We start from the raw sequence: 12,069 nt of genomic DNA, 5'->3' as shown, positions 1-12,069 counted from the left end.
TAAATTTTTATTTTTTTTGAGGGGGGGGGAATATAAAACAAACAGCAATTACACTGCTGTTTACATTTATGCTGTTCACCATGCGGAATAAATAACATTAACTTTATTCTGTAGGTCAGTACTATTATATGTCTAGTTTTTTGTTTTTTATTTACCTTTGCACAATAATAGCAGTTTGAGTGGGAAGAATTATTTTGCACTGCCGAATTCCGTGAGACATACCTTTTTTTTTCCCGGCAATGTAGCTGTATGAGGGCTTGTCTTTTGCACTAAGAATTGTATTCTTAAATGCCACCTTTTTAGGGTACATAGCACTTATTGATTAACTGTATTTTGGGTTGAGAATAATTTAAAAAACAACATAATTCTGCCTTTTTTTGTATAGGTTTATTTTTTTTAACACCTTTGCATAATAAAACCACATTTTATGGGAATTTTTTATTTTTTTTTCTTCTAAACTGTTTTACTTTATAACCTTAATTTCATTCATTTTTTTTTGTCCCATCATGTGACTTCAAAATGCGATCGCTTCTATAATTCTTTCGTATACTCCATATTTATTGCCATCTTCTTAGGGTTCTAAATGCTCCAGTGTTGTTTATGGAGGCTGAATTTGACAATTTACCAATGCCACCCTGCATTGTGCTATGACATTTGTTTTCTTCCAGGAGAGGGCAGAGGTTTTGAGATTGCCCAGGGTCGTCTTGGTCCTGGCCGCATACATCACTGCATGAGGACCATTGGAGCGGCAGAGAGTGCACTTCAGCTTATGTGTGCCAGAGCTGCACAGAGAATAACTTTTGGAAAAAAGCTGTACCATCATGTAAGGAGAATCTTACACAATTATTCATAGCCAGTGTTGTCATTTTGCAGGTACACAAAAGCTAGCCTTATATGTGTGTGTGCGAAGTGGAATCATTTGGAGGCCCAATTTCTGATAACTAATCATGTAGATCTTAAAGAGGCTCTGTCACCAGATTTTGCAACCCCTATCTGCTATTGCAGCAGATAGGCGCTGCAATGTAGATTACAGTAATGTTTTTATTTTTAAAAAACGAGCATTTTTGGCCAAGTTATGACCATTTTTGTAGTTATGCAAATGAGGCTTGCAAAAGTCCAAGTGGGTGTGTTTAAAAGTAAAAGTCCAAGTGGGCGTGTATTAGGTGCGTACATCGGGGCGTTTTTAATACTTTTACTAGCTGGGCGCTCTGATGAGAAGTATCATCCACTTCTCTTCAGAACAAACCATATAGTGACATGCGTAAGAGCAAAACATGGTTTAAAAAGCTGGTCATCCAATTTACCCAAATTGCATTTTATAATGTTTTTGTGGTGTCCAGGTATGCAGGCAATCATGAAACCTTCCTACAATTCCAGGAGGTCATCAAGGACCTTACATTTGGAAACCCAGAAGGGGAGGGTGCTGCTTCAGGAAGTAATGTAAGTCGCATTATTCCAGGCCTGCATTTCCCCTCAGAAATACACCCTACCAATAAAAAAAGAAGCCCCAAAAAAAGGTGTGTAAAAGAAGAGGGATCAGAAGAAACACAACCTACCAATGCGATACATGCCCCAGAAAGCCCGCCCTATGCATAAAAGAATGCTTCAAAATTTATCACAACTAATTAGAGTTTTAAATGACTTTTTATTTATCAGTCCCCTCATTTTTTTATATTGGCCATTATAAAGTAATTTTATTTATTTTCCCCTATTTCTGCCCACTGACTAAAATTTTAATAACCCCAGAACAAAACTAAAAAGTATCACTATACCCCTAGATGAATACCTAGAGTGGTGTCGCTTTAAAATTGGTCACACAATATTAGTATAACTGTTAAAGTTTCAAGAGAAAGAGGTTTTGGATCCAGCGTAGCTGTAACTAAAAAGGAACTCGTTCCAAGTTTAATGAAAAAATATATCCATTTAAAAGAGGTCAATCGAAATGATGTCCTCAGGTGCTGGGAGAGAAGTAGGAAATGAAGGAAGCCTACGCGTTTCAAACGCTAGCTGCGTTCTTAGTCATGGCTGGGATGAACTGTAAATAAATTTATCAGGAATTTAACCGTCAAAAGACATTTTCTTACACAAGAACATGATACTCCTGAGAATCTAGAAGAAGAAAACACACTACTATCACCTCCATCTCTACCAACAAATACACCAATGGAATTCCCTAAAAAATCTAACCGAGAGTGTTACCAAGTATCAAAAGATCTGTCATTTGAAGAGTTACAAACCATGGTTTGCCTAGACAGCCTACGTACAGAGGATCCGGACATACTCACAGATAACAACATTGATTTCCACATAACCAACCCCAAATATTATCCTAAACAATCAAGGACAGAGTCTATGGACCGTTTCCAGACGATTGTAGAAAAAGAACTTCAAAATCTATCTGATAAAATCAAACAAACCAAAATTGAACAGAATCTTCCCCTCCGTCTAAAAAACGCAGTAAAAACGCTCAGAAATAATAAAGAAATAACCATCAAAATGTCTGACAAAGGTGGTGGAATAACTGTAATGAACAAGTCTGATTATAAAAACTCCATCCTAAACCTTTTATCGGATGAGAACACCTACAGATGTCTCGACAATAATCCCACAACAAAAATTCAGAACAAGATGAAAAATTTATTAAACGAGGGCGTTAGAGAAGGACATATCAATCAGAAACAAGCAGATTACATCTTTGTGGAACAACCAATCACACCTATTTTTCATGCTCTCCCCAAAACACATAAAAATCAGGTCCCACCACCCATGCGTCCGATTGTCTCGGGGATAGGCTCATTGTTGGAAAGACTGTCAGAGTGGCTAGACACGGTACTTCAACCTCTAGCCCAAAGAACACCAGGGTTCATAAAAGATACCAAAGATGTTTTATCTTTTTTTCAGAATAGAGTATGGAATGAAAAAGATGTATGGCTTACCTGTGACGTTGTTGCACTCTATACTAGCATTCCCCATCAAACTGCATATGCTGCACTAACACACCATTTAGCCATGTACAGCACTTTCACCAAAAACTTTCAAAATTATATACTAGACATCCTTATGTTTTTGATGACAAATAATTATTTTCAGTTTAATGACAAATTCTACTTACAATTAAGAGGGGTATCAATGGGAGCAAAATTCTCCCCATCAATAGCCAATCTAACCATGGCTTGGTGGGAGGAACAGTATATTTTTTCAACTAATAACCCATTTGGACACAACATAGCATGGTTTGGTAGATATATTGACGACCTCCTATTTATATGGAGGGGCGACATCTCAAACATTCAAAAATTCATTGATTTTTTGAATTGTAACCCATACAATTTACACTTCACCCATAATTTTGACAGAACCACAATAACATTTCTAGATTTAGTATTGGAGGGGAAAATCGGGTCTATTATACAAACTAAAACCTTCCGTAAGCCCACTACTGCCAATACCATACTACATGCCAGTAGTAATCATGCAAAGAAAACTATCATGGCCATCCCAGTTGGTGAAATGTATAGAGCAAGAAGAAATTGCAGCTCAGAGGAACAATACACAGAAGAACAACAACAAATACAATTAAGACTAAAAAACAGGGGTTATCCAACATGGTCTCTCAACCGGGCCAATCATATCACCACAAGAGTCCCCAGAGTTGATCTCTTCGAACAGTCTCGCAAAAAGAAAAAACTAGACCCTAACACACCAGTCCTAGTATTACAACAAAGTAACCAGTTTAAGGAAATTAAACAAATTATAAACAAGTATTTACCTATCCTGACGGAAGACGATGGCCTACGGTCCATTCTACAAGGAGGCTGTAAAATAGTGGCACGAAAAGCACCCACACTGGGTAACATCCTTTCCCCGTCTCTATTTGTGTCAGAAGAAAAGAATACAACAACCTGGTTAGAAAATAAGGGCTTTTACAGATGTGGTCAACACCCATGTAAAACATGCAATATAGTTCAGCCTACTAAATCCTTTTCAAACTCAAATAATTCCGAAACGTTTAAAATACAGAATTACATCAACTGTAACACTACCTCGGTAGTCTATGTTATTGAGTGTACCATATGCAGCTTAAAATACATAGGCTGTACTAGCAGAAAATTTAAAACCCGCATCCTGGAACATCTAGGCTATATAAGGAACCCCAATATTTGTAATATATCGAATGTGGCAAAACACTTTATATCATGTCACAACAGAACTATAAAATCATTTATATGCTATGCTATAGAAAAAGTACACCCCCCAAAAAGAGGTGGTGACCTTCAGCATAAAGTCTACCAGAGAGAGGCTTTCTGGATATTTAGACTCAACACTAGAGTCCCCAATGGTCTGAATTTAAAAAAGGAACTCATGTTCCACTATTAACATACAAAAAGTATCAATTTCACAACAATCGTATAAATCATTTTTCAAATTTGATAGGTGTATAACAGATATTCGACTATAACTAGCCTAAATTTAAACATGGTTTAAGATGAAATAAAGCCACCAACTCATCTAATCATTTGTCATCTGATTAGTGTAAACCAATTACAATTTAATATGACAAGATTTATCCGTATTTGTAAGATTGTCTATAAAGCTAAAAACATCTTTATATTTATATTCCCTTAAATCCCATATTTGTTACACAGACAAAAATATATGTTCCGTCTAGGGTCCCTCTCAACCTGTTTCAAGAGGCTCTCATATAAATAAACCACTGAAAAAGACATCACCAATTTGGTTTAATTAAATGTTCTCCATTTTTCCGGTTCTCGGGTTTTTTAAAGTTCACTCTTATTTTTCATAATAACCATTAAAATTTATTTATTTTTTCAGCCTTTTTCTTGATCCAAAGGTCAGAAACTCAATCTCTGCCCAGATTCAAGTTTTTAGCTCACTACCCCCCCCCATTTTTCTATATCGTATACCGACTCTAACGGTTCTCTTATCTTTAATTTTATTTGGTTCATACACCGAAATCTTCAAACTGACAAACCATTATAAACATATACTTTGCCCAGAAACGGTAGAAGCTCGAGACACCCACAAAAAGTATGGGGAAGACATAATTCACTTATTAAGACAAACCATTACTAACATTATTTAAGATTACATAAAGTTTTCAACTAATTACCAGCAATGGTACTAATGTTACTGTTTTCAGTGATTCCTCCATTTATATATATATATTTTTTCCCTACTTCTCTCTTTCTTCTTCTATTTTTTATGGAAAGAGGCATTATAAGTATATTTGAAATTGGGTCTATATATTGTCTCATATTCTTACAAACATATAGCACCTCCAAAGCTATCTAGGAGGATAGGCACTCCCCTATATTTACTATCGATAATTGCACACAATAAAATAAAAAGAATATACTCACAATTAGGGTTCAATGTAGAAGGAAATTTGAGCATCGGCGTCTACGAATGGCACCACTTCCGGTTTGCGTTCCAACAGGTCCACATGACCCTGAAACGCAAATTAACAACATATAAATTCAACCGGAAGTGACTCTAGTCTCCACGGAAACAAAAATCACAAACAGTTATGCCACTACGCAGCGCTTCTCGCTCCACAAATAAAAATAAAAATGACAAAATAACCTATAGGTTTATACTACCTACTTATTTCTGATCCCCTAATAAAAGTTACAATAATTATTCTCAAGGTACATTATAGCGTGGCGAGCGCCCATTCTTAGCGCTTCCGGCTCCTGTACAGGGAAAGTGCCCACACCTGAATTCAATTAAGACCTGCTATATATAAAGATACCAATACATGGCAGTCAGTTCATCCCAGCCATGACTAAGAACGCAGCTAGCGTTTGAAACGCGTAGGCTTCCTTCATTTCCTACTTCTCTCCCAGCACCTGAGGAATTCATTTCGATTGACCTCTTTTAAATGGATATATTTTTTCATTAAACTTGGAACGAGTTCCTTTTTAGTTACAGCTACGCTGGATCCAAAACCTCTTTCTCTTGAAACTCATACAACGCGTGCCGACGCGAGGATCCGTGCGAAGTCTACAGTACATCAATTTGTACTTACAAGGTGAGCTGGAGGTTCTCCTCTTTTGTTTTTCTACATATACTTCGGCCACGTACCTCACGTGCTCACCATTTACTGGAAATCTATATATGTATATATATCACTTCTTCCTTTGAACTATAAACGCATTAATACATTTGCGTACAACAGTGCTGCAGGAGAGACCCTCATATGTGAGCCATTTACAAGGATAAGCAATAACGTAAACTTCTGTACAAAGTTAATACAGTGGCTAAAAACTTTCTATCTTTGATTTTAAATCACCCACATTTCAACTGGAGACAATATCAGTGGGGAGAAAAAACCAAACTCAAGCATTAAAATGACTCAAGAAATACCTCTCACTAGAGCCCAAATGGCCGCAAAAGTGTTTGGAAACCCAAATAACATGAATATACAAGACCAGGACCTGGAAAATTTGTTCCACAGTCTCGAAAAAGATATGGCCCAACAAGCCAAAATTTGGTGGGATTTAACCACCTTGAATAACTATATAAGTAAGAACATGATTCCAAGAGGCCTAAGGCTAAGGAAAATACCCTCCTTTAATTATTCAGAAACTTTCAATGAAGAATGGAACAAAACTCTATCAGACTGTTCTATAAAACTCATGATGTTAATCACAGAGCAAGAAAAAATTAAATTAACAGAACTGGAAGCAAAAATTTCTGAAACGAAATGCAAAATAGACAGTTTTCCCAGCTCACCAGACCTTGTAAGCCTTGAGACTCGCACCTCCCAATACATAGACAAACTTGACCGAGCAATAGCAGAAACGAAAAAATCAAAGTTTCAAAGAGATACAAGAGATTACAGTTCTAATGAAGTCTATAACTGGAATAATAGAGACAGAAACAGGAGTCGACCTAAACCCATTCTTAAACAACGAAATCAACGCAAAAAACAAAGAGACATACTCCACAGAGTAAGCTTCAGCTCCACAGAGCCAGATTCATATGATGGACTCTCTGAGGATGATTCCACCGGGACACGTACAAAATTCAACTACAGACAAGATGCCAGCCAGTCTATGTCAAAAAACGAAGAAGGAGGGGCGGCAAGAAACATAGACCGACAAGATCAGGTCCTGAGCCGCCACCTCCGGTCCCGCAAATTTCAAGTGTAGATCTGAACGTCACCAATCTATCATCTACTATGCTCACATCATCTCAAATTGAAGCACTGTCACTGGGACTGAATTTTGCTCCTAACAATAACTTCGACCCTTTCACTACCCTTCTTGACGTAAATAAATTTATCAGGAATTTAACCGTCAAAAGACATTTTCTTACACAAGAACATGATACTCCTGAGAATCTAGAAGAAGAAAACACACTACTATCACCTCCATCTCTACCAACAAATACACCAATGGAATTCCCTAAAAAATCTAACCGAGAGTGTTACCAAGTATCAAAAGATCTGTCATTTGAAGAGTTACAAACCATGGTTTGCCTAGACAGCCTACGTACAGAGGATCCGGACATACTCACAGATAACAACATTGATTTCCACATAACCAACCCCAAATATTATCCTAAACAATCAAGGACAGAGTCTATGGACCGTTTCCAGACGATTGTAGAAAAAGAACTTCAAAATCTATCTGATAAAATCAAACAAACCAAAATTGAACAGAATCTTCCCCTCCGTCTAAAAAACGCAGTAAAAACGCTCAGAAATAATAAAGAAATAACCATCAAAATGTCTGACAAAGGTGGTGGAATAACTGTAATGAACAAGTCTGATTATAAAAACTCCATCCTAAACCTTTTATCGGATGAGAACACCTACAGATGTCTCGACAATAATCCCACAACAAAAATTCAGAACAAGATGAAAAATTTATTAAACGAGGGCGTTAGAGAAGGACATATCAATCAGAAACAAGCAGATTACATCTTTGTGGAACAACCAATCACACCTATTTTTCATGCTCTCCCCAAAACACATAAAAATCAGGTCCCACCACCCATGCGTCCGATTGTCTCGGGGATAGGCTCATTGTTGGAAAGACTGTCAGAGTGGCTAGACACGGTACTTCAACCTCTAGCCCAAAGAACACCAGGGTTCATAAAAGATACCAAAGATGTTTTATCTTTTTTTCAGAATAGAGTATGGAATGAAAAAGATGTATGGCTTACCTGTGACGTTGTTGCACTCTATACTAGCATTCCCCATCAAACTGCATATGCTGCACTAACACACCATTTAGCCATGTACAGCACTTTCACCAAAAACTTTCAAAATTATATACTAGACATCCTTATGTTTTTGATGACAAATAATTATTTTCAGTTTAATGACAAATTCTACTTACAATTAAGAGGGGTATCAATGGGAGCAAAATTCTCCCCATCAATAGCCAATCTAACCATGGCTTGGTGGGAGGAACAGTATATTTTTTCAACTAATAACCCATTTGGACACAACATAGCATGGTTTGGTAGATATATTGACGACCTCCTATTTATATGGAGGGGCGACATCTCAAACATTCAAAAATTCATTGATTTTTTGAATTGTAACCCATACAATTTACACTTCACCCATAATTTTGACAGAACCACAATAACATTTCTAGATTTAGTATTGGAGGGGAAAATCGGGTCTATTATACAAACTAAAACCTTCCGTAAGCCCACTACTGCCAATACCATACTACATGCCAGTAGTAATCATGCAAAGAAAACTATCATGGCCATCCCAGTTGGTGAAATGTATAGAGCAAGAAGAAATTGCAGCTCAGAGGAACAATACACAGAAGAACAACAACAAATACAATTAAGACTAAAAAACAGGGGTTATCCAACATGGTCTCTCAACCGGGCCAATCATATCACCACAAGAGTCCCCAGAGTTGATCTCCTCGAACAGTCTCGCAAAAAGAAAAAACTAGACCCTAACACACCAGTCCTAGTATTACAACAAAGTAACCAGTTTAAGGAAATTAAACAAATTATAAACAAGTATTTACCTATCCTGACGGAAGACGATGGCCTACGGTCCATTCTACAAGGAGGCTGTAAAATAGTGGCACGAAAAGCACCCACACTGGGTAACATCCTTTCCCCGTCTCTATTTGTGTCAGAAGAAAAGAATACAACAACCTGGTTAGAAAATAAGGGCTTTTACAGATGTGGTCAACACCCATGTAAAACATGCAATATAGTTCAGCCTACTAAATCCTTTTCAAACTCAAATAATTCCGAAACGTTTAAAATACAGAATTACATCAACTGTAACACTACCTCGGTAGTCTATGTTATTGAGTGTACCATATGCAGCTTAAAATACATAGGCTGTACTAGCAGAAAATTTAAAACCCGCATCCTGGAACATCTAGGCTATATAAGGAACCCCAATATTTGTAATATATCGAATGTGGCAAAACACTTTATATCATGTCACAACAGAACTATAAAATCATTTATATGCTATGCTATAGAAAAAGTACACCCCCCAAAAAGAGGTGGTGACCTTCAGCATAAAGTCTACCAGAGAGAGGCTTTCTGGATATTTAGACTCAACACTAGAGTCCCCAATGGTCTGAATTTAAAAAAGGAACTCATGTTCCACTATTAACATACAAAAAGTATCAATTTCACAACAATCGTATAAATCATTTTTCAAATTTGATAGGTGTATAACAGATATTCGACTATAACTAGCCTAAATTTAAACATGGTTTAAGATGAAATAAAGCCACCAACTCATCTAATCATTTGTCATCTGATTAGTGTAAACCAATTACAATTTAATATGACAAGATTTATCCGTATTTGTAAGATTGTCTATAAAGCTAAAAACATCTTTATATTTATATTCCCTTAAATCCCATATTTGTTACACAGACAAAAATATATGTTCCGTCTAGGGTCCCTCTCAACCTGTTTCAAGAGGCTCTCATATAAATAAACCACTGAAAAAGACATCACCAATTTGGTTTAATTAAATGTTCTCCATTTTTCCGGTTCTCGGGTTTTTTAAAGTTCACTCTTATTTTTCATAATAACCATTAAAATTTATTTATTTTTTCAGCCTTTTTCTTGATCCAAAGGTCAGAAACTCAATCTCTGCCCAGATTCAAGTTTTTAGCTCACTACCCCCCCCCATTTTTCTGTATCGTATACCGACTCTAACGGTTCTCTTATCTTTAATTTTATTTGGTTCATACACCGAAATCTTCAAACTGACAAACCATTATAAACATATACTTTGCCCAGAAACGGTAGAAGCTCGAGACACCCACAAAAAGTATGGGGAAGACATAATTCACTTATTAAGACAAACCATTACTAACATTATTTAAGATTACATAAAGTTTTCAACTAATTACCAGCAATGGTACTAATGTTACTGTTTTCAGTGATTCCTCCATTTATATATATATATTTTTTCCCTACTTCTCTCTTTCTTCTTCTATTTTTTATGGAAAGAGGCATTATAAGTATATTTGAAATTGGGTCTATATATTGTCTCATATTCTTACAAACATATAGCACCTCCAAAGCTATCTAGGAGGATAGGCACTCCCCTATATTTACTATCGATAATTGCACACAATAAAATAAAAAGAATATACTCACAATTAGGGTTCAATGTAGAAGGAAATTTGAGCATCGGCGTCTACGAATGGCACCACTTCCGGTTTGCGTTCCAACAGGTCCACATGACCCTGAAACGCAAATTAACAACATATAAATTCAACCGGAAGTGACTCTAGTCTCCACGGAAACAAAAATCACAAACAGTTATGCCACTACGCAGCGCTTCTCGCTCCACAAATAAAAATAAAAATGACAAAATAACCTATAGGTTTATACTACCTACTTATTTCTGATCCCCTAATAAAAGTTACAATAATTATTCTCAAGGTACATTATAGCGTGGCGAGCGCCCATTCTTAGCGCTTCCGGCTCCTGTACAGGGAAAGTGCCCACACCTGAATTCAATTAAGACCTGCTATATATAAAGATACCAATACATGGCAGTCAGTTCATCCCAGCCATGACTAAGAACGCAGCTAGCGTTTGAAACGCGTAGGCTTCCTTCATTTCCTACTTCTCTCCCAGCACCTGAGGACATCATTTCGATTGACCTCTTTTAAATGGATATATTTTTTCATTAAACTTGGAACGAGTTCCTTTTTAGTTACAGCTACGCTGGATCCAAAACCTCTTTCTCTTGAAACTCATACAACGCGTGCCGACGCGAGGATCCGTGCGAAGTCTACAGTACATCAATTTGTACTTACAAGGTGAGCTGGAGGTTCTCCTCTTTTGTTTTTCTATATAACTGTTAAAACCTTAAACCAAAACGGAAAAATCTCACTATACCCCTAGATCAGGGGTCTCAAGCACACGGCCCGTGGGCCGCATGCGGCCCCTGAGGCTGTCATCTGCGGCCCGCAGGATACAGCCGCTAGTATCGGCTCTGCTCCGGTACTCTGTGAAATCCCTGACATCGATGTCCATGAATGGACACGCGATGTCAGTGTCTTCCCCAGAGCGGAATCCTGGGCAGAGCGCTAGTATAGGCTCTGCTCCGGGACTCTGTGGAAATCCCTTGAAATCGCTGTCCATATATGGACAGTTTTGTCAGGGTCTTCCCCAGAGCGGAGTCCCGAGCAGAGCGCAAGCATAGGCTCTGCTCCGGGACTCTGTGGAATCCATTGGCATCGTTGTCCATGAATGGACACGTGATGTCTGGGGCGTCCCCAGAGCATGAGTCCAGAACGCTAGTACAGGCTCTGCTCCGGGATTCTGTGGAATTCCCTGACATCACTGTCCATATATGGACAGTTTCCCCAGAGCGGAGTCTCGGGCAGAGCGCTAGCATAGGCTCTGCTCCGGGACTCTGGAATCCCCTGACATCGCTGTCCACATATGGATAGCGATGTCTAGGGATTCCCCAGAACTGGACACTGATGTCAGGAGAACAGCTTGAGTCCCAGTAGTAGCGCTCTGCCCGGGACTCCAGCTCTGGGGTTGTCCTTGACATCTCTGTCCATATATGAA

The 12,069-nt window shown here is 37.8% G+C and overlaps 1 protein-coding gene across 1 annotated transcript in view; it reads left to right on the top strand.

Moving 5' to 3' along the window:
- Positions 1-12,069, top strand: part of LOC142651877 (acyl-CoA dehydrogenase family member 11-like) — a 260,668-nt gene that overhangs the window by 233,040 nt on the left and 15,559 nt on the right. The window contains exon 17 of the mRNA XM_075827102.1: positions 669-823. Within this exon, the coding sequence (XP_075683217.1) occupies positions 669-823 (155 nt within the window). The remainder of the gene's footprint in view (positions 1-668; positions 824-12,069) is intronic.

This window comes from Rhinoderma darwinii, chromosome 5 (genome assembly GCF_050947455.1).
Source record: "Rhinoderma darwinii isolate aRhiDar2 chromosome 5, aRhiDar2.hap1, whole genome shotgun sequence".
Classification (NCBI taxonomy): domain Eukaryota; kingdom Metazoa; phylum Chordata; class Amphibia; order Anura; family Rhinodermatidae; genus Rhinoderma; species Rhinoderma darwinii.
The sequence above is the reverse complement of the archived record's forward strand: the minus strand, read 5'-3'. Positions and strand labels throughout refer to the sequence as shown.